Source organism: Leopardus geoffroyi, chromosome D2, assembly GCF_018350155.1.
Source record: "Leopardus geoffroyi isolate Oge1 chromosome D2, O.geoffroyi_Oge1_pat1.0, whole genome shotgun sequence".
NCBI classification, from domain to species: Eukaryota; Metazoa; Chordata; class Mammalia; order Carnivora; family Felidae; genus Leopardus; species Leopardus geoffroyi.
Genome location: NC_059334.1, coordinates 63,780,702 through 63,803,117, shown reverse-complemented (window position 1 = coordinate 63,803,117; position 22,416 = coordinate 63,780,702). Strand labels below are relative to the sequence as shown.

General features: G+C 40.8%; 1 protein-coding gene across 2 annotated transcripts in view; it reads right to left on the bottom strand.

Annotated features, from left to right (window-relative positions):
- The window catches only part of SORCS3 (sortilin related VPS10 domain containing receptor 3), a 593,451-nt gene that overhangs the window by 79,754 nt on the left and 491,281 nt on the right, over positions 1–22,416 (bottom strand). For both annotated transcript variants that reach the window (XM_045438831.1, XM_045438829.1), the window contains exons 10-13: positions 15,659–15,805; positions 14,025–14,127; positions 8,426–8,502; positions 5,225–5,316 (exon numbers count right to left, since the gene is read on the bottom strand). In XM_045438831.1, the coding sequence (XP_045294787.1) occupies positions 5,225–5,316; positions 8,426–8,502; positions 14,025–14,127; positions 15,659–15,805 (419 nt within the window). The remainder of the gene's footprint in view (positions 1–5,224; positions 5,317–8,425; positions 8,503–14,024; positions 14,128–15,658; positions 15,806–22,416) is intronic.

Sequence of the window (22,416 nt, the reverse complement as noted above, 5' to 3'; positions counted from 1 at the left end):
AGCTGAATTAATTATCATGTCTTTTACTTTTTTTTTTTAGTAAGAAAGCTTTAATTAAACAAAACGCTATTTGTTGACTACTGAAAAGGGGCAATGTCTGTGAAAGAAATAAGTAGTTGGATGCATAAAAATATCAATTAAAAATACAGATAAAAGAGAAAATATTTCCATTCTCATAATGGTTTTAAAGAGAATAGTCAAATATTTCTGCACGATAGTTTAAGCTCCCAAGTATTTGTCTTGTTCATTTTTATAGCGCAGCCCTTAAACCAAAGCTGGATAGATAGTATATGCTCAATGAATGCACGAGGAATAAGTGCATAAATGCATAAAATCAGTCTTGAGCTGCATATCTGATCATTTTCTAGAGCCGAGGAAGGTTAGACAAAGAGACCTCTTGAGGTCCTTTCCAGCTATATAATTCTTTAATTATGTGCAATGCTGGATCCCACTTATTCAGTATAGCTCTGGGCAGCAGAACAGGTAATGATGGACATTAATTATAGTAGGTTCACTACTGCTCAACCTAAAAACAATCTTTTAACAGCTAAAGACATTATACAAGATGGGGAAATCTCTGTCTTGGGTATATGTGAGTTGCTTAGCACTGCGGTATTGTGGTGAAGTAGGGTGATCCTCTGGGGTGTCCAAGAGGTGGCTACTACACTAGGTGTGAAACCAGACTACACATTCTCTAAGACCTTTCCTTATTCCAGCATCTATGACTTTATAATACTGAGATGAGATCCACTAAAAGGAAGATATCTTCCAAGGACAACGAAGTCCTCCCCAGAGAATCAGTGTCCTCCCTTTGGTGAGGTACATTGTTCCATCTTATTTTGTCACAAACACATGAGGTGGTAACATTTTAGCCACCTGGAAGTTCTTCACAATAGCACACGTACTTTCCCTTTTCAGAGGCATGTATGGTTGGAACTGTTGTTTTCATGTGAATGTTTTTCTGAACAAAATACTAACACTCATAGCCATTTATAGAAAAACAAAGGAACAAAAAAGGCCAGGTGATGTTTCATTTCCTGTTTCCAAGAACATCCTATTGAAAGGAGACACTGACAGCTTGTCAGGGCAAGCAAACAGTAGGACCCCAATCTACCTGCAGATTAGTAGCTCTGACTATTTTGAGTTTTCATTAGAGCACTGCATTCCATAGGGCTCCATTATTCACTTTACCCTAATGCATCTATGGTATAAAGATAATGCTGGATGCAGGGCTTACCTGAAATAGCACTTAGGTTCTAATCTCTATGCATCCAAGAGTACATGGTCACAAATAGATGGGTTCATTTGTATGCTGTTTTGTCTTCATGCATATCTAGCTACCTATCATTTCAATTTATGGGAAACAGCATGCCTTATTAGCCTAGCTAAAGTTTCCTCAGCTTTTCAATTATGACTCCTATTTTCTCTGAAAGGCAATGTAGCTATTATTTAAATTTGAGAACCACTATACCCTTGTGTGAGAGTGTGTAGGCTGGTGTTGTTTTTTTCTATGTGAATACATATACATCTATGTACAAAATAATGTCAGTTTGAGGCCTACACAGAAAATAACAATGAACTGATTAACTTTTCTTCCATTTAAAATGAGCTACTTGTTTACCTTGAAAGCTGTGACTTAATTAGAAGCTACTGGTGATGAAGAAACTGCTTGTGTTTCACAAGCTTGCAGTTCATAAACAGGAGACAAATATCAGTCAAGAATTTCATAAGGGAACACTGATGATAATGACATGGTCAAGTCCTTACAAAATACTCACTTAGCCTTTGAAAGAGAAGTGCAAAGGAGAATTCTTGAATAAGGTATTTCTTATTGTGTTCTAACACATGACCCCAATAGCTGGTATTTAACCATTGCAGAGATGATTTCAGAGACAGGCATTCATAGGTATGCGAGCAAGTAGAAATCATGGGTGGCGTCCAAGTTCAGGGAAATATTTGTAGCATTTATGACAAACAGCAGTGCCAACATCCTTTAAATGGAGAAAATGCTATCTCAAAAGTTTCATTTGAAAAATACTTTGTAACTTGGAGTAGGCAAGCAAATGGAAGGTAGTATTATCACTGTTACTGTAAGAGGAAGTTCAATGCGAATGCAGCTATTTTCTCCTGAGCTTTGAAAACATTTTCTAACAAAGAAACAGATATTTCATGGAACAAGGGAAAACTCAAACTTTGTACTGAGGATTTTGAGAGACATGATTTTGTCCTACATACGTATCCCTGAAAGAATATTAAGAAATTTTCCCAGCATGCATGGTTTCCCTCCAAAAATTCCCAGATAAATGCTCCTTTGGGAAGTGATCAGGTCTTGGGTGGGAAAGAGCTGCAGAACAGACTGAACAGTCAGACGTAAGGATGGTAAGATGAACCAAAACCAAAACTCTCTAGTTCATGCCAAATACCCTCTCCTTTTCTGTACCCCAAAGGAAACAACACCACCAAATTCCTCTTTTCCTTAGAATAAGGAAACTGTTGTGCAAAAGGGTCTAGAAATCAACCACTAAGTAAGTACTAGGTTCCTATTATAATGGAGAAAGAGCAGGAGGGTGATGGTCAAGTGTGAGATGGGGCTATCGCCCCCCTTCTCTCAAGACTTAAGTGGAGGAAATCTGCTCAGCTATATCTGTCTGCAGGGCATTTATCAATTCTCTCATTGAGACATAAATGCAATTTTTTGATAGGGGCTAAAGATGTTGCCTTTCTTGGTGAAAAAAACAAATAAACAAATGAATGCGTTTTAAGAGTCAAGTAATCCTTTCTGAGAGTGCAAGTCCTACTCTATCCTCAGTGGAGAAACTCTTCCCTCCACAAAGAGGCAGGTCTTTGCAATAAAAGAGATTACTTACAGGTTCAACCTGGGATTTAAGCTCCAATGAGTCCTACCCACCCTAACTTACTCACATTCTTGATTCCAATCAGATATATTTTCTTAACACTCCCCAATTTTCCTGAATCCCAGGTTTTAGTAGGGGTTTCCCTTCCCTTGACTGCTTTCATCAATCCTCTGACTCCTGGCATCTTTTTCACAAAAATCAACTCTCCTGTCACCATCTGCACGAAGATCCCTTACACACTGGGCAGGACTCCATCCTGCACTAAGATCCCAACAACGCACCGGGCCAGCATGCTTTAGCAGGCATTGCTTGGATTTCTGGTGACATATAGACTGTCTAAGCTCCTTATCTTGACTATGATCTCCTAGAGGGCTAGGACCATGTGATAAGCCTCTGTACACTCAGTAAAGATCTGGAAAATTCAGTTAAAACAGAACAGCATCCACAGCAGAGACCCAACCTAGTGCTGCCAGGTACTAGCTGTGTAGCCTTGAGCAAAGTATTTATTATGTCTGCATTTCAATGCTATTATAATTATGTGATTAAAAGAGTACCCACATACCTAGCGTTGTGTCAAGAACTAACTTAGTTAACTTACTAAAGGGTTTAGAATGCTGTCGGGAATGTAAGAATTCCTCAAAAAATTCTGTCATTAGTATAAGTAATTTTGGTCTTCTGATTGTACCCAAAAAGTATATAATCAGTAGTAACAGGGTGATAAACAATTACAATGGGAACCTTTACACGTTCATTCATCAGTTAGTACTTTTCCTTACAAATGGCTCCATGTATCGTTTCAAAATTCAATCTCATAATCTCATAGGAAAATATAGCAGTTGGTAAAACCATTGGACTTCATGCTAACTTCAGCTCTAAGAAACGGACCGTATTTGACTATTTTCACCCCCCAAAAATGGCAAGTTCATATGGTTTAACCCAATAAAAGGACAAACTGAGAGAAAACTTTGTAAGTCCTTCCAAGGTGGCTGAAGCCTAAATTTGGCACCTGGGAATCCTATGCCTCTTCCTGATTACAGTCTGATACTTCCCAGTAAAACTCTTACTTTAAAAGGGATAGTCTCTCAAAATCAAGGGTCTGGGAGTTAAGCCAGAGTCCATCCTCCAACTTGTGGTTCACCCCAACAACTGTACTCTGGATAGGACCCTCTACTCCCAAATATTCAGTCTCAAATATTCACTTTGCTGCATGTGAAGTCTGAAATCCTTTCCCTTCAGCATATAAATGCACATGATACTTATTTATCTCCTGCCAAAAGCAAGAACAAACAACAGCATCAGTCGTCGTCGTCGTCATCGTCATCATCATCATCATCATCGTCGTCGTATATTCTCACAGATCTTTGTCCTCACTGGAGGGTCTTGCATATATACACACAACCTCATTCCATAATCTACTTTACTGAGAAGAGTTATCTCCACTGTCTCCATTTTACTCCATTGCTTACCATTCATTCATTCATCACTCATTTCATTCATAAAACTATTGCAATCTATCTTTCAACCCCACTTCTCTTTTGAATCTACTCTGACAAAGTAGAGTTTGAACTCCTCTACTACTCTACATTGATTAATCCTACATTTTTTTTCATTCCATAACTAATTTGGTCCAATTATAGAATTTGGTGCTATTGATCACCCCTTTCTTCAGCATCCATGAAAACATTTCTCCTGTTTTTTTTTTTTTTTTTTTTTGCTTTTTTTTTTTTCTTTTTGGCTACTTCTTCTTTGTCTGTTCCATAATTTATTTCCCATTCTGTATGTTGATATTCAACCATGTCCATATAAATCCCTGATTTCTCCTTGTTGTACCTATCCTTCTGAGCCATTGAGCCCACTGCCATGGCTTTACCTATCATCTAATGGCTAATGACTCCAAGTCTAGAGTGTCAGCCCAGACCTCTGTCCTGACCTTCAGATGAATATATCTGACAAATAATCATCATCTCTGCTTGAATATTCACAGACATCTCAAACCCAACTTATCTAGAACTGAAATTAGTATCTGCTACACGAACCTAAGTTTCTTGCAGCAATTTCTATATCCTGTATTTTGGATTCTTAATCTTGGCTGCTTGAGCCCACATGTCCTTCCAGCTCTTTTCTGCCTTATCTGAGCACTGTTTCTACCACCCTACTCTATTTATCATACCTGCCCATCTAAATTATCTGGTCTACTACTGCTACCTAAGAGTTAGATGATGGAATGTATATTAAATGGATGGATGGGTGAATAAATGGATGAGGAAATGGGTAGATGGGTACAAAGTCATGCAGAAAAACTTGTCCCAACACTTTCCACTAAAAGGAAAAAAAAAAAGCTTATTAATAGGGTAGGGAGCTGTCCTTACCACAAATGCCTGACTGGCAGAGGTGTGTGTTTCATGGCCACGAGGGCGCCACCCCAGTCTAGGAACCAGACATTGTACTCTTCATCAAAGATCTGGAACAACAACAACAACAACAACAATCATAGCAATGCCTCACATTTGCACAGGGCTTGTTACAAAGTCTTTCACATACATTGTTTCCTCTAGGTGCTGAGACTTCCAACAACCCTACCAGGGAGTTTGGCAAGTACTATCATCCTCACTCAATAGGTAAGGAAATGGACTTGCAGAGAACAAATAACTCTCCCTAGTTCACTGCAACGGAATTTCCAGGGATCCTTCCACTAGTACTGTGTCCAGTGTGTAATACAGTGTGCTACAAGAAGACGAGACAACAAGATGCATGCTCAGCTAGGTAACCCAAAGGAAAATATGACTTAAAAATGTTTACCCATCTTTGCATTTTGAGTAACTTACTACTCAGTTCTCTCCTTTCTCAACTATTCAGGTTTTTGCTCATTTATAAATGGTCTGTCCCTTACAGTGTTGTTCATTAATTATCTAGGAATGTAAAGACAATTTCTCTAGACATGATGACTGAGTTCTTAGACGGAGACACTGCCTCCTAGGTTTCCGTGCAAGCTGGATGAAGGCCTAAGTTTGGCCCTTGCAGATTCTGAAGGTGTATTAGAATACAGTGCTTCCAGGGATGTAGAGTTATCCATTCTTTGATTCATCCTTTTGTCCATTACTCATTTCATGCAACCATTAATTCATTCAAGCATTCAGTGATCCATTCATCCATAGGCATTTCCTAAGCATCTACTATGATGCCAGGCTCTGAGCTATGAGAACTTCAGATGTAATCCCACACAACTCAATGCTTCTATTATATACAACTATCATATCTCCAACCTGAAACAGGAAAAAAAAAAAAAACATTTCTCTAGCAGAGAACCAACCTCCTATGATAGATCTTCTAGAGGAAACTAGAATTGGATAATCCCTCTAGCTCTTAACCACTGGTGGTGGCTCTTACAGCCTAGAAGGAGAGGTTGGGATGCTGGGTTAACTGAGACATAGTAGAAAAAGTGAGGAGTCTAAACATATTTAAAAGGGAGAGAATAGGAGGGATGGGGTCTGCCTTAGGGAGCACCATGGAGGAAAACCTAACCTCCCAACTGGTTTCCTTTCTCACATTTGTCTTTTAAGAAAATAAGAATGTCCATACTAATGGTAGTATTAATGCAAAAAAGGACCTCAGGGTGATTCATTTATATATCATATATAAACATGAACTTTGGGCTTACAATGACAGAATTTTCTTTCCCGAGCTCAAAGGTAGGCTCTGTGATAATCCACATAATGGAGATGCTGGATTTAAGTGTGAGGCTGAGGAGTACAAGAAGATTCTTGCCGTGGGGTAAAGAGAAAAGTCGTTATCTACACTTTCCTCTCTATCATTTTGGCCAATGCTAACAAGTGTCCTGTACAGTAATGGAGTGGAAACTGGAATCCTTAGCTATTTACAAAAAGAGAAAAGAAAACCAAAGTAGTGACAACACAAGGAAGGGATGTTGCGGTGGTCACCTGGCCAGGTGAGCTATTTCTTGAGTTGGAGGGACAATGGTTTGTTGTTGGGAGTTTATATACCAGAAGAGTTGATGTTCCAGTTTCCATCCAAATTTGACACTTAAAAGAGTTTATCTTGGGGCTCCTGGGTGGCTCCATCAGTTAAGTGTCCAACTCTTGATTTTGATTCAGGTCATGATCTCATGGTTCATGGGATCAAGCCCCGTGTCAGGTCCACACTTACAGCATGGAACCTGCGTGGGATTCTCTCTCTCTCCTTCTCTCTCTCTCTCTGCCCCTCACCTGCTCAAACTTTCTCTAAAAATAAATTCAAAAAATTATAAAAAGTGATTATCTTATATTCTGAATGTATGTTCTTAATTATGCGTCCTCTCCTCATCTGCCTGATTCTGGCCTTGTGGGTAGGAACCTTAACTTATTCTTTGTCGTATGCCTTATAATACTTAAAACAGCTGGTTGTAAGTATTAGTCCTAGGTAAATTTTTCTCTTGATAGTGATAGTGGTGACAGCAGTGGCAATGGGGGTGGTGATGATGATGCTGGTGATGGTGATGACATTTCACTAAGGGATCCAAACAGGAACTTGTCCAACTAGACTGCAGATGATGGCTTCCCCTTCGCCAAGACATTCAGTGCTCTTCCTTTGTCTTCCTCAGGTAAAAACCTTCTCATCTTTAAGACTTACTAAAATGTCAACTCTTCTTGTTAAGTCTTTCCCAGTTTCCTCAAGTAGAATCAATTCTTCCCTTTACTCTGCAGGCTAAAAATGCCACGAAAATAATTCAATCACTCTGAACTACAGTTAGTTATTTATGAAGCTGTTTTACCTACTTAATTTTGAACTCTTTGAGGAAAGGGACCCCAAAATATTCAACTGCCTCCTCAGGTTTGTACTTGACACCTAGCTGACATTGTATAAATCTGTGTTGTTCAATACAGTAGCCACATGAGACGATTTAAATTTAAATTGATTAAAATAAATAAAATAAAAAAAATCAGTTCTTCTGTCACACTAGACACATCTCAAGTGTTCAGTAGCCACTTGGGCACAGACACAGAACATTTACATCACTGCTGAAAGTTCTATTGGACAGTGTGCTACAAATGTGTATACAATTGAGTTAATTTTTCAATTAGTCATGTATCTATTAAACTGCTTCATACTTACTTAAGGCTGGGCCTACATATTATTTAAATCACAAGAGATTTCAACAGCCTTGGGTTTTTATTATCCTAACCTATTCATCTTGTAGATAAAGAAACAGACCCAGAAAGGTAAAGGGACCTATCTGGGCAGATAGGTCCCATGGCACATTAACGATAGAAACTATTTCACTGGTTGTATCCCCAGAAACTAGCACAGTACTTAGCATCTGGTGGCTGTTCCATACTTACAACTGAATGAAAGAATGGAAAAAAATGGGAAAATTCCAGTTCTTCATATTCCTTACCCAATACTTCCATTTTACCCCCCTGTCCATCTGTCAGGAAAACGGACCAAACTGAACAGGTGCTTCAATATTTTTTGCAACCACAAAGTCATAATGAGCCCGAGAATCTATAGGAAAAAGAGATGTTGACAGAACTTGCCCTAAATGCCTCTTCCCTGTTCCCAATTCTCCCAGTTACCTGTCGCCATGTGTTGCCCCCATCAGAAGAGATGAACACACCAATATCAGTATATGAGAGCTCCGGGCCAATGTTGCCTGAAACATAAGCACATCATTTGTAATTACTTGCAGATTTGGGACTGAGGGTAAGGGTCGTAGAGGGTAACGATTTTCTAAGTATGTTTAGAGTTGATTTGTGCAGTGTCTTTATTGGTGTCATATCAAAAACACAACAAGAAGAAAAAATGTAATATGGGAACACAAGTAAATAATATTACAGGAATTCATCTTTAAATGGTAAGACTCAAAGACCCAGTATTAATGAGCTTGGATCTCTTGAACTATTCATGCTTTTACCAATAGTCTCTTAAAATTTATTTTTATAGGCATTTCTGAAGGTGGCAAAGAGTTGAACAATAGATATGCATGGAGAAGTTGGGCCTAAGGATACCTTCCTCCTCATGGATAATTTTAGCCTAAGGAAAACTGGTGTGTTTGTGTGTGTGTGTGTGTGTGTGTGTGTGTGTGTGTGTGTGTTTACATGTGAGTGTATATCCAACTCAAACATGTCCACCTGTCTCTTGGGTGCCACACAGATGAATGACCCCATATTATCGACCACCTAACCAAATTTATAGGGTGGCCAGAATAAAATGACTATCCTCAGCAGATCATGGCTATCGAGCACTGCAGGAGAAATCATCTGGTTTGTGCCACACTTACTGCCTCCTCCATCACTTCACAACTTCATGCTCTCTCCCCTTCTTTTCCTTCCCTTGAGCATCATCACCCAGTGGGTTATACTTATTAAAAGAGGAAATGATCAAGATTTTCTGGTCTACCTATGTTGCCCAAGGTTCCCCAATGAGCATCCCCCACCTCAGAGCCCAGAATAGTGCCCCAAATGCAGTAGTTAACCGCTCAATAAATAATTGTGGAATGGATGAATGAGTCAACAAATGATTAAATCATGTTCTGATATTGATGTGTATTTGGGGACATATCAAGCACCAGGAGAGTACCCTAAAGATGTAAGAATTTATCATTTTGGCTGATATTTTTTTCTTTAAAAATAGCAGGAAAGGAATGTTAGCTCCCACACATCTGTAGCCTAAATAAGAGCACAATAAAAATGCAATAATGAAAATGTTAATTGAGCTCCTGACATTTAATGCTTCAAAATGAGAAATTAAAGCCAGGCTACAGCTTGTCAAGCTCCCATCAGCACCAGGGAGCACACAGCTAGCCAACTTGTTTTGACACTCTGGCTTCCAAAAATAACCCCAGGGCTCAAGGCTCAGGCAGTAGGTGTGAGTGGAGCAAAGAGAGGCACCATGAGCAGCTCTGTGGAGATCTGTCTGGAATCTGGAATTCAACTCTCTAGATACAGGTTTTGGAAGAAAGAAAGGAGGGATGGGGCAGACAATATCAACTCGTGTCGTTTGGGGATGACTGCCTGGAGCATTGTGACAAGAAGGATTCTGAAGTCATATTTAGTCTCAAGAGAACAGAGCATAGTGATCAATCAGGAATGTCTACCAAGGTGGCAAAGAGCTAGAGACAGGCACAGAAGCACAGTCACCCTTGAGCTGGAATCTGCTATTCCTGTAATGGCTTGTTAGGGTCTGTCTCATCACCTCGTACTCTCTGTAGGAGCTGGTTCTGTCATCTTCCTAAGCCCCTCTCTTTCAAAGCTCCACCAGACTGACTTTGGAGGTTCTGTGGTGATGAGAATCCAAGGCTCATAGCAATGTCTTTTTCTGGAAATATCTTCCACCAACTGAAAGGAGCCCTTAAAAAATTGCTACTGAGCACAAGAACCAAAAAAAAGTTGGTTCCCAGATGAAGGGGCAGAAAAGATGTCTCCAAGACAACTGGATCTCAGAACACAGGCAGTCCCTAAGTGGCCCTATGGGGAATCCCTGACAGGAAGAATTTGGGTTATGGCGTCAGATAAAGAAGATTTGAATAAGGCGCCTTACTGGCTGACGTGGGACTGCAAAGCTCACCCAAGTGACCTCTGATCTGATTAGAAGAGGATGTAGCTGTTCCTCATTTAAGAGATGTGATGGGAAAGGGGAAGGGGAGAGACACAGAGAAGAACACGAAGCTTCTCTCACCAATGGCTTAGCTGGTCAGTCCTGGAGACTCTACTGCCCTTTTGGCAGCTTTAAACAACTTGTAAAAATTCCCATTTCCTCTCAAAGCTACCTTTCTCTGCTCCTTAAACACTTGTGCTAAGAAAAAAAAAAGGAAGGAAGGAAGGAAGAAAGAAAGAAAGAAAGAGAGAGAGAGAGAGAGAAAGAAAGAAAGAAAGAAAGAAAGAAAGAAAGAAAGAAAGAAAGAAAGAAAGAAAGAAAAAGAAAGAAAGAAAAGATAATTTTGGGGTCTCGCTAGCACAGATACCCATTCAGGGGACTGAGGGCTCGGTGAAAAGATGGAAAAGGAAGCAGACAGGGCACAACCCACTGCAGAGAGGAGAGCGCCCCCATGGAGCTTCAGTTCACAGGAAGCTTGGTAGGGAGCCCGGGGTATCTTGCAACTGGCAGGTGAAGGGGCTCAAGACTAGACTTGGAACCAGACAGAGTGTTGGTGTGGGCACGATACCTCTTCCTCTTCCTCCTCCATCTCCTCATCTGTAAATGGAGGAGAGTCATCACCTCTTTCACATCCTAGCACTGTTGTGCAATGGAGGCACGGAGAACACTTTGCACACTGCAAGGCACTGTGAAGATGCAGGGTCTTGACACCTTGCTTGAAAACACAGTGGTAAGAATATTTAGAGCCCTAGTGTCCCCGCTCTGCTAAAAGCAACTGTCAAGCTCTCCAGACTGGCATTGTATCTGCCCTCTGAGATGGACTCAACAGGAGTTGGAGACGAATCCTTTCCTCCATGCAGCTCCCCCAAGAATACACCTCAGGGCAAAGAGGAAGAGGCAGTGAGCACCAGGGGTGGAGGGAAGGGGGCCCAGGGTCACAGGCACCTGGAGGCAGGTGAAATGCCTGGACATGGGAAAGGGCCCTAGAGACAGGCTCCATGCAGGCCACTGAGGGCACCCGTGGCTGACTTCATAATTGTTTTCCTGATAACAAACAACCTCCCAGGGAGAGCTGGCAAGCAGGCTAAGCAGAAGCTGGGAACATGAAGGCATGTGCTAGACATCTAGCTCTGGCTTTTCGTCAGACTCTCCTCGGCTGTGTTATAGCCTTCCCAAAGTCCCAGGGACATTTGTATGGCAAAGAGCCATACAAAGTTATGAGAGTTACAAAGGGGAGAAAAAAAGGCATTAGTAAATTCTGGTACACAGTTGACCCTGTTATTCATGAATAACATGAATTTGAACTGCGCAGGTCCACTTATGTGTGATTTTTTTTTCCCAGTAATACAGTACAGTGCTACAAATGCATTTTCTCTTTCTCATGATTTTATTTTTTTAATATAAAATTTATTGTCAAATTGGCTTCCATACAACACCCAGTGCTCATTCCAACAGATGACCTCCTCAATACCCATCACCCACCCTCCCATCCCTACCACCCCCAATCAACCCTCAGTTTATTCTTTTCTTAATAACATTTTCTTTTCTCTAGCCTACTTAATTATAAGAATACAGTATGTAATACGTATGACACGCAAAATACATGCTAATCAACTGTTTGTTATTGGTAAGGCTTCTGGTCAACACTAGGTTATTAGTAGCTAAATTTCAGGGACTCAAATGTTACATGTGGATTTTTGATGATGCAGGGATTGGTGCCCCCAACTCCTCCTGTTGTTCAAGGGTCAAGTGTCTACAAATAAAAACTTTCCAAAACAAATCTATAATGTCTCCATGTGTGTCAATTTATAAAGACTTAACATTTGACTAATGTAGAAACACATAATGGTCACAGGTAATAACTAAACTAATCCTACCTCACTGTATTCTGAGTACTCTGCTGGGGGTCTTGTGGACACTCTCTTCTAATTCTTACGAACCCCCCACAAGGTAGGGGGGAAAAGTCTGCTTTATAAATAGGAAAACGAAGCCCAGTGGTTGAAGAACTAAGCCAAATTCATAAGGCTAGTGAGTGTCAGAGCTCATCGCGGAAAGCAGGACAACAAAGAGTGTATTCATTCATTCAGCGCATGCATAGTGTATGCATATGATTTATGGGTTCTGTTGAAGGAGATGCCCAAATCATACATAGTCTTCTGATGCAAGATGAACAGGGCTAAACTTGTGTAATATTACTGATAATAACAGGTAACGTGTATTGAGTACTCGCTATGACCTAGGCACTGTTCGAGTGCCTTAAATCCAGTTCTTCATTGAATCCTTCAATTATGTTATGTCAATACTGTTAATCCCACTTCACCAAGGAAAACACTGAAGTTCAGAGTGGTTAAGCCACATAGGACAATGCCTGGCTACATAGCTGACATGCTAAATAATATTACTTTGATGATTGATTACTGTTTTCCATGTTCCTCCTACTCCACCCCAGGATGTCCTGTAGGCCTTGAGGAAAAGTAGAGAGTATTGCAGTTCCTGAGTTGAGAGGTTCAGCCCCCAAGGATTGGGGGTTTGGGGATCACTCCCCAAGCCAGAATGGTAACAGAGCCTGCTGTCATCACTCATTATCTTGGGCGGAAGCCAGTCCTGAAGCCAATGGTGTTAAATATGGGGATCCAATCCCTAAGGGGTTGAGAGAAATGGACTGGAATGCTAGAGGGCTACACTTGCTGCAAATCTGATCAGTGTGGTCAGTCATGGATGGTATTTAGAAGTTCATGCAGCTGGAGCCAAGGAGAAGGAAGTCCTGTCTAGGAGAGCAGTAATTCCAGGAGCCAGAGCTTTGAGTTGATAAGACAGGACAGAATATACCATCTCAGGAAGTCACTGTGAATTTATCTTCTCTCATTAGAAAAGAGCCTAACACCAGAGCTCTAACTTCTGAGATTAGAAGCCTGCCTTGCTTTATGCCATCAATGTATTCCTGAAAAGGTACATGTAAATCAAATGCATGCTAATCAGAACACATTCCCCAGAGACTTTCATTTTTCATTTCAGAGTTGCTTTATCTTCATTTCTGATTGATGTTCAGTGGACAGTGGTTCCAACAATGCAACCTTAGGTTTTTCTGCCCTTTTCCCCAGGCTCTTAGCCAAGTGGTTAATCATGTGTAAACAAACCTTTACATGCACCAGAGACCTCCTGATTAAAAACAGCTCTGGGGTGAAACCCTTTGCAAAGAATCCTCTGTGTAAAGAGAAAATGACCTCAACTTATATTTGGTGAGCTGGAAAGTTCATATATCATGATGTCTTAAAGTGAGAATTCCCTATTACAAACAAGCCTTCTGATCAGTCAGTTTACTTTGAGAGGAACTCTGGTCTCTTGCTAAGCCCAGGGGACTGCTCTGTGACTGTGTGGGATGCTCATTAACCCAGAAGTGTCAAGTGTCTGGAGTTCTTTTCCTGGGTCATTAGACTGGCCCTGGGGTTCCATAACCCTGCCTATTTTCTGGGGAGAGCACCCATTGCTTTCCCTCAACACTCAAATGATTCCAAAGAGGTGATAAACATATTCCAGAAGCCCTCAGAGAGGAAGAAGCCCCAGGAGTGTCTTCCTTACCTGTAGCCACCACAAGCCCCGGGGCTGTCTCCTTACTGGAGATTCTTCCTGAGGAATACGGATTTTCAGAGATCTCCAAGTGCAGGTGTAGGGAGCAGAAGGGCTACAATGGAGAAGAAGAAAACAGCTTCATTCCAGCAAACTTCTGACACACACCCTGCCCCACCAGAGACAAGCCTTCCAGATGCTCAGCTTCCAGAAACAGCCACATATTCAGATTTGGGCAAGGAGACATTTCCCCCTGAGACAGCAGGTATGCTCGCATCTGCAGCTGCCCCCCCGCCATCACAACTGTAGCCCCTGCCCCCTCTTCCTCATCACCCCTGCCCCATCCATCAAGGTCCAGTTCACAGTCAGCATTAGGAAGCCTCCTGACCATTACTTCCCACAGGATGATCCCGACCTTCCTCTGTATCTGATCTTGACATTCACATCCTGCTTTTTACAGGTGTAGGTGGCCACTGGGAGGGAGGGAGAGAAGCTATGTGAAGCAGTCTCCACGCCCCCTACCCTCTTGTTCAACCAGATTGTTTCAGTTCCTCTTTTATTATGCAATTCCTGTATATGATGTTACTTGAATTTTACCTGAAATGTTTGAAGCCATTGTCTAAAACTCATATAAATGTATTTACTCATTTATTCATATTTAGGTGTTTTTAAAAAGGATTAGGCATTTATAGAGATGTATCTTGTATAATAAGTAAAAACAAGAAAATGATGAAAATTGGGAAAGGAGAAAATGAGGTTAAGAAAATAAGAGAAAGCCTTGGGTAAGGCCTAGGGAAAAATAAAATTCATTCTGTGACCAGCTCCTAGAGGTGGGTGCACATTGGTCTCTGATTTTCCTGAGACCTCAAGCAGAAAACATGGGATTAGACTGTAATCCACAAAAGAGGAAAGGCCCTGTATGTCCCCACAGCCCCAGTCTTTGATATAATGTCTAGAATACAGTAAATGCTTAATAAACCTTTTTAATAAGTGGCAGAAGGCAACTTTTGGCTAAGGGGACACATAACCATTTCTGGGACCTTAGAAGAGAGCATCCTCTCTAGGAGAGCATGAAGGTTGTGAATTTCACTGTTAATGATGGGTCTTCCCTCCCCACCAAGAGTTGTCACACCTGAGGGAAGAAAAAACTTCTTATACAGCATGTCGTCCTTAGTGCCAACCTCAATATTCCATACACTTGTCACCCTGGGAATGTTGCTAGATTAGCTCCTATCCCATGTGGACACACCTGACCTTTGCTGCGCTTCCAAGGCCACTTTTGCTTCCCTTGACATCTATCAAACATTTCTCAAACTGCATCACAGCAGTATCAGTTAACAAATGTGTTTCTATCCATGAGCTCTGTCTGGGACCCTGGAACACAGGCACTTCCTCTTAAACATTTCTTTATCTTAGGAGTTGGAGCACATAGTACATTTTCAGTAAAAGCCTGTGGGTTTCAACTGAACTTTCCATCCAGGTGGTATGGCAATCTGAGTCCATAGATCATCTCCCTGGGAGTTGTGGGAAATCCCTGCTCGGCACCACCCAAGTTCCTACAAACCCCGTGCTGGAAGAAAGCCCCTGATGCAACATCCCAGGTGACCAGCTTGCCCATGGACCTCATGTGAGACTGAATGACTAACCAGCAGGCAGTGTACCGGACTTCCTCTCAGGTCCACATCTGGAGCTTGAAGTAGGCGCCAATCTCTGCCCTTGTTGTATGTGATGTATGTCTTCACTTGCTCATCCACCTTCTTGTTTGCCAAGAATATCCCTTTGATACCTGCTACCTAGGAAAAAGGGCAAGAGATGGAGAACCACGTTGGGCCAAATGCTGATACTCTTGGAGAAGACTAGCACTTTCCATGGGGTTTTGGGAGTACAAAAGAATAGAAGAGGAGGAACATGGTGAGAAATGCCATATGCCATGTGGTCTTTGGGAGAAGTATAAGTTAATCTCTGTACTCTCCTCACCTGACACCAACCCAGATGTCCCATTGCCCTTTTACTGATATTCTTTTTCCCACTTTACATGTTTCTACACTTTGTTTATAGGATTTTATCCTTCCTTAACTATTAACATTCCCTCTGAGGTGGCAGTGGTTGATAATACCCGAAGGAGTTAACTCTTCTAGGGAACATGCACTTTTGCTCAGGAGGAGCTTGTAGGCAGATTTTGAAAGCATAAAGGTATAATCCCTAATGCTAGAAGTTTAGGCATCCTAATTAGTAGTGAGACATCTATTTGTAGGCAGATGACCCAGCTTGGTGACCTGGCATCCATCTTTGGCTGTGCCACCGGCTCTCTGTGTGACTTTGCGTAACTTCCATATCATCTTTGGGTCTCAGCCAATGGCCACTTTGAAACAGACAGAATCAAACCTGCCCTTCCTATTTTCCTCAGTTGGCTAACAATGGATACATGAGATAATGCACAGCACTCTTGCCAAAGCTCCTGATGTATTGGAATTTGCATACCCTTGATATTTAGAAGACAGAAGAGCATCACCACAAAATTAAAAAAAAAAAAATTATGATCCAGAAAGGTTCTGGAGTAAGGACAGATTCAACTCAAACTTTTATTCCTTCTATGTCTACATTTTGGGCAATGAACTGATACTCAGAATAACAACACTCTATGTCAAAGAAAGATTCCCTAACTTCCTATATAATCCCAGCATGTTCCAAAGCCAAAAGGGAAGTCAAATCATTTAAATACATATAAACATGAGGTTGAATGGTAGATTTTCTGGAAATAGATACCTCAGAATTTTAAGTGTATTTATTTCCCCATTCTTTTAGGATCCTGGTTAACTTGCAGAATAACAGTGGGAAAGGATTTCACAGAAGTCAGCTCTTTTATTTGTTTAATTACATAATTCAGTTGATGAAATAAGAAGTTTTGGGGTTTTTTTTTTTTGTTTTTTCTTTTAAAGTAACCTGACTACCCTTGAAAAAGAATGCCAACCCAAATAAAAACAAAAACAAAACAAAAAAAAAACAAAACAAAACAAAATAATGGACAAAGAATGTCAAGCAGAGAATAGAATTTATCTGGGAAGGACACCACCAGGAGAATTTGACAAATGGCCAACAGTGGAATTGATTAGATTCCTAACTTGAACAGAGGGTGGGTACAGACAGAAGCTGAAGTAGGGGGAGGGGCACTGGTGTCAGAATTCTGTCCTTCCCAAGACAAACCCACCCTGCCCTCACTGCTTAAACTCAGTGCCATAGCAGGAAGACTGGTGTCTTACATGCTCATCCAGGGACTCTGAGTCTCTCAGACCACCTCGGTCTTTAAAATCAACTTCAAAAGTGTTTCTCTTAAACCTGAATATCAATCATTCTTCACAGAGAGTGGACTCTGTGTTTCTTTCTTTTTCTCTTTTTTTTTTTTTTAATTTTTAAACATTTATCCATTTTTGAGAGGCAGAGAGAGCACAAGTGAGGGAGGGGCAGACAGAGAGGGAGACACAGAATCTGAAGCAAAATCTAGGCTCTGAGCTGTCAGCACAGAGCCTGACACGGGACTCGAACCTATGAACCGTGAGATCATGACCTGAGCCGAAGTCAGATGCTCAACCGACTTAGCCACCTAGGCGCCCCGGACCCTGTGTTTCTTTAGAACCATCTGTCTGATGGAGGACTTTTGGTATTATCTTCAGCCACAGAGCTGGTACCTTTTCTGTTGGACCACCAGATAATGACCTAGAGAACTGTCTCACCTAAGCCAGCTGGCCCCTTCCAACATAACACGTACCTAGGGCCTTGCTGTCTACTTCCTGGGAGAAAATATACAGGTCTGATTTAGACATCTCATGTGGGGCTCCTGTCACCCCCATCTGCTGCCTCCTAGCTGGATGCCTTACAGCATGAATTACTAGCCATTCAGCTATGCCCAGTTCTTCTGGATGAGTGTCTTTGGCAAATGGAATGGTCACTACCATAGTTTCCCAATGAGCACTCCACCATTCAGATGAGCAATTTTTGCAATCCCGACATATTAGGAGAGAAAAATCAGGAGAATGGGGTCTGAAAAGATATAAAAGATATAGGAAGGAACCCATCTGCAGCTCTGAAGGTGTTTCTCCTGCAGTTACAAAGGAGCCACAAGCAATCTCCCTCCAGTCTGAAAGAACCAGAACACTTCCCACTTGCATTTGGATTGTTTAAAACCCTTACATTATTACTGAGTTGCTTCTTGGCTCTGTATCGTGTATAAATGGACTATAAGTTTGGAGGGCCCTTTGCTTTTGCATGCCCTAGACCAACAGCTTTCAACCTTTCTGACTGCGGCCCAAGAATGAAATGTGTTTATGCTCAGTCTAGTCCTCACACCCACATATACATGCGTGAGTATACATGTAGACCCATATATGTCTCTGACGCAAAAGTATCGTGAAACACTACTTACCCTCACTACCTACAACATAAAGGGATTAGGGAAGGAAACACACATTTTAACTCTTCCATCCAAAGAGGTACTTGGCATCTGATAAACTCTAACCATGTGACCTCCCACTGTTATTTGAAATCAGAAGCATGGCCGCAGCTGCTGGCCCCAGAGTTCAAAGAGAAGGGCAACAGCTTGTGATGGTGCCCACAGAAGAGGGTGGGACAAGTGCGGGCCTGCCTGGCCCACTTTCCTTCTGGGAATCAATTTGAGGTATGAAGGGAAACTGACAGCGGCCTCTTGGCAGAGTACTAAGTCCAGGTGGCATGGTCATCTGTTGCTCACCTCCCTGGGCCCTTAGGACAAGGAAACCAGGGCTCTGCTGAGAAAAACAATTATCATGGTCTGCTGTGGGCTGTCCCTACAGTGGGACCTATGGTGAGGGGCGGGTCAAGGTGAGTTTGGGAAAGATGGCCCTGTGGAATCTAACAGCAGTTGATCATTTAGCCCAAGATGGGTCACTTAAAGTCATGATAAAGCAAAGGCAGGGCACAGGCACAAGGGACAGGGAAAGCAAGGAAACATCAATAAGATGGGCAAAGAAAGCAAAATACTATGGATGACTCACAGGGTCTCATTTTATCCATCCTAGGGAGGTCAACATAGTCATTAAGAAATTCAAGTTAGACACACAATAAGGTGCCATTAGGCCCCTTCACAGTAGCTACACACACACACACACACACACACACACACACACACATACACACACACTCAACTGATAATGTCAAGTGTTGGTGAAGATGTGAAGCAACCAGAACTCTCATACATCTCTGGTGGGGATGCCACTTTAGAAACACATTCAATCCCGCAATCCTACTCCTAGGTGTATAACCATGAGAAATAAAAAAAAACTTATGTTCTGGTGAATGTTTATAGAAGTTTTATTCATTAGTTCACAGAACTGGAAACAACTTAAATGTCCTTCAACTGCTGAATGAAGGGATAAACTACGGCATATCCACAAATGGAATACTACTCAGCAATAAAAAAGGAATATCTACTGATATTCAACAACATGAATGGATCTCAAATGCATTATTATTTTTTTAAATCTTTTAAAAATGTTCTTTTTTACATTTTATTTATTTTTGATAGACAGAGAGAGACAGAGCACAAGTGGGGAAGGGGCAGAAAGAGACGGAGACACAGAATCTGAAGCAGGCTCCAGGCTCCGAGCTGTCAGCACAGAGCCCGACGTGGGGCTCAAACTCAGGAAGGGTGAGATCATGACCTGGGCCGAAGTCGGACGCTTAACCAACTGAGCCACCCAGGCGCCCCTTAATTTTTTGAAGTTTATTTATTTATTTGAGAGACAGAGAAAGAGAGAGAGAGAGCATGCACACAAGTTGGAGAGGCACAGAAAGAGAAGGAGAGACAGAATCCCAAGCAGGCTCCACAGCATCAGCACAAGGCCCAATGTGGGGCTTGAACTCACAAACCGTGTTATAATGAACTGAGCTGAAATCAAGAGCTGGATGCTTAACCAATTGAGTCACCCAGGAGCCCCTCAAATGCATTATTCTAAGTAAAAGAAGCCAAATTCAAAAGGCTATCTACTGTATAATTCCAGTGACATGAAAATCTAGAAAAGGTGAATCAGGAGAGAGAAATAAATCAGTGATTTAGGGTAGGAGGATGGTTGACTACAAAAAGGAAATATTTTGGTGTGACAGAACTGTTCTCTATCTTGATAATGATGATAGTTACACAACCGTGTATCCCTGTCAAAACACATAGAACTGTATATCAAACAGGGTAAATTTTACTATACATAAATTATACTTCAATTAAAAAAAAACATAAATGTGAAAAATTGCATAGTGGAAAGAGCCTGGGCTTTTTAATCAAATAGACATGGAATGGTTTAAACACAGCTCCACCATTTTACTATCTGTATGATCTCAGCCAAGTTACTAAATTCTCTGCATCTCTGTACTCTCATAGGCACAAGGGAGAATGATACCTGCCACAAAGAGATAGGGCAATTGATAAATAAGAAAAAGTATATACATTATTTAGGGTTATGCAATTCAGTACGATGGCCACTAACTACATATGATTACTGAGCACTTGAAATGTGGCCGGTGGGACTAAGGAAATGATTTTTAACTGTATTTGATTTTAAGCAGTTTGAACTTCAATTTAAAAACTGACACCCAATTCTGTTATTGGCAAACTTTAAGTATGTTTGGAATAACTTGGGTATGTGAATCTTCTTTTTCTACTGTAAATTTTATGAAATGTAAATACTGATCAAGTATTTCTGATGAAAGTTTAGCATAGGAATTGAGATGTGTGGGAAGTGTAAAATACACCCTGAATTTTGTAGACTCAGTATGGAAAAATATAAAATATCTCATTAGTATTTTTCAAATGGAACACATACTAAAATGATAATATTTTAGATAATTTTGTTACATAAAACATATTATTACAATTAATTTCACCTGTTTATTTTTCCTTTTTAAAATGTGAGTAGTAGAAAATTTAGAACTACATCTGTAGCCTGTATTATATATTTATTCAACAATGCCGGTCTAAGGCATTGTCTCATATGCCATTGTTATTATTATGATGAGGTGCAAGTTGGATGCTTAATATCCAGGAAAATATTGAAAAAAAATGCATCCGACTAGCAGCTCAGAGCATGTTTCTGTAATATAATTGAGGGCGTTGGAAAGGATATTTGTTTCTTGATTTATCTGTGGAAAGCAACTAAGAAGAAATGAAGTTTAGAGTTAGTAATGTGTGATGTAAAGAAACCACAACAAAGCTCTATGTGAAACGAGTATCATAGAAGAATGGTGAACACACATAATAGATTACATTCATTGTCAACACCAGACTTGTTTTGATGGAACAGGCTCTGACACCTTAAAAAACATTATTATTTGTCCTTCAAGAATTATTTTCTCACCTGATTATGTAATTACAGCCATGAAAATATTGTACTTTGAAGCAGGGATTAAAGAACGAGATGGGACTCTCTACAGTAGGAGACTGCTCCAACAGACCAGGAAACACACAATGTCTCTGCTTTACTTGGTTTTAGGACATTCAGTGGGGTGGATTCCCATTGGTTTCCAAGGTCTTTTAGAGACAAGACCTGTAAGGTGAATTCTTAAGTAAGTTCTCATTTTCTTTGTCTCCTTTCCGCGGTCAAGAAGAAGCTTGAGAGGGCCACATGCAAAATAGAGTGATACACTAGTAAGTAGATTTAAGTGGCTGTGCTCATTCTGAGCCACCTCACATCCATGTTACCTAAAGGCATCCCTGACATTTCAGACAAGGTTAAACAGGTATAATATCCTATCACATTATAATATAAAGTTAGACATTAATGTGGCATAGGGGACTATGTCATGCATCTAAATATCATCTTTTAGGTATGTAGATGTAGGGGAAAAACACAGAGAAATGTTAGCCCATCAAATAAATGCGCAACTCTCCAATCCAGCTCTTTACTAGTATAGTCACAATATTTATCCCCAGTGTTTCCAAAAATCTCTCCACATTCCATGAAAATGGGCATCTACTCATCAGACTCTAGTTCTCATCTCATGCTGGGAGTCCACCAGACCTGTCTTTCTCTCAAGCTCCAGTAATTCATCCTTTAAGCCAACTCATTTAAAGAACTCCCCAAATTCCTCAAGTTAGAAGTAACCTTCCTCCTTATTGATCCTACAACATGGAAAATCATGGCCTTAATACAAGTTAGTCTATGATCACTAACTACCCTAATAGAATCACATATCTTTCCAGTAGATTGTGAGTCTCATGCACTAGCCACATCTCATCAAACAAAATACACTCTATGAAAGTGTATTCAATTTAGTTGAATTGAATGTGAAAGCTTACTAGTTTTCCCAGCTGCATTACTCAAGGGCATTCAGAGTCCAGAAAAATTATAGTCTCTCTGCTAACTGGCCATATGGTACACTA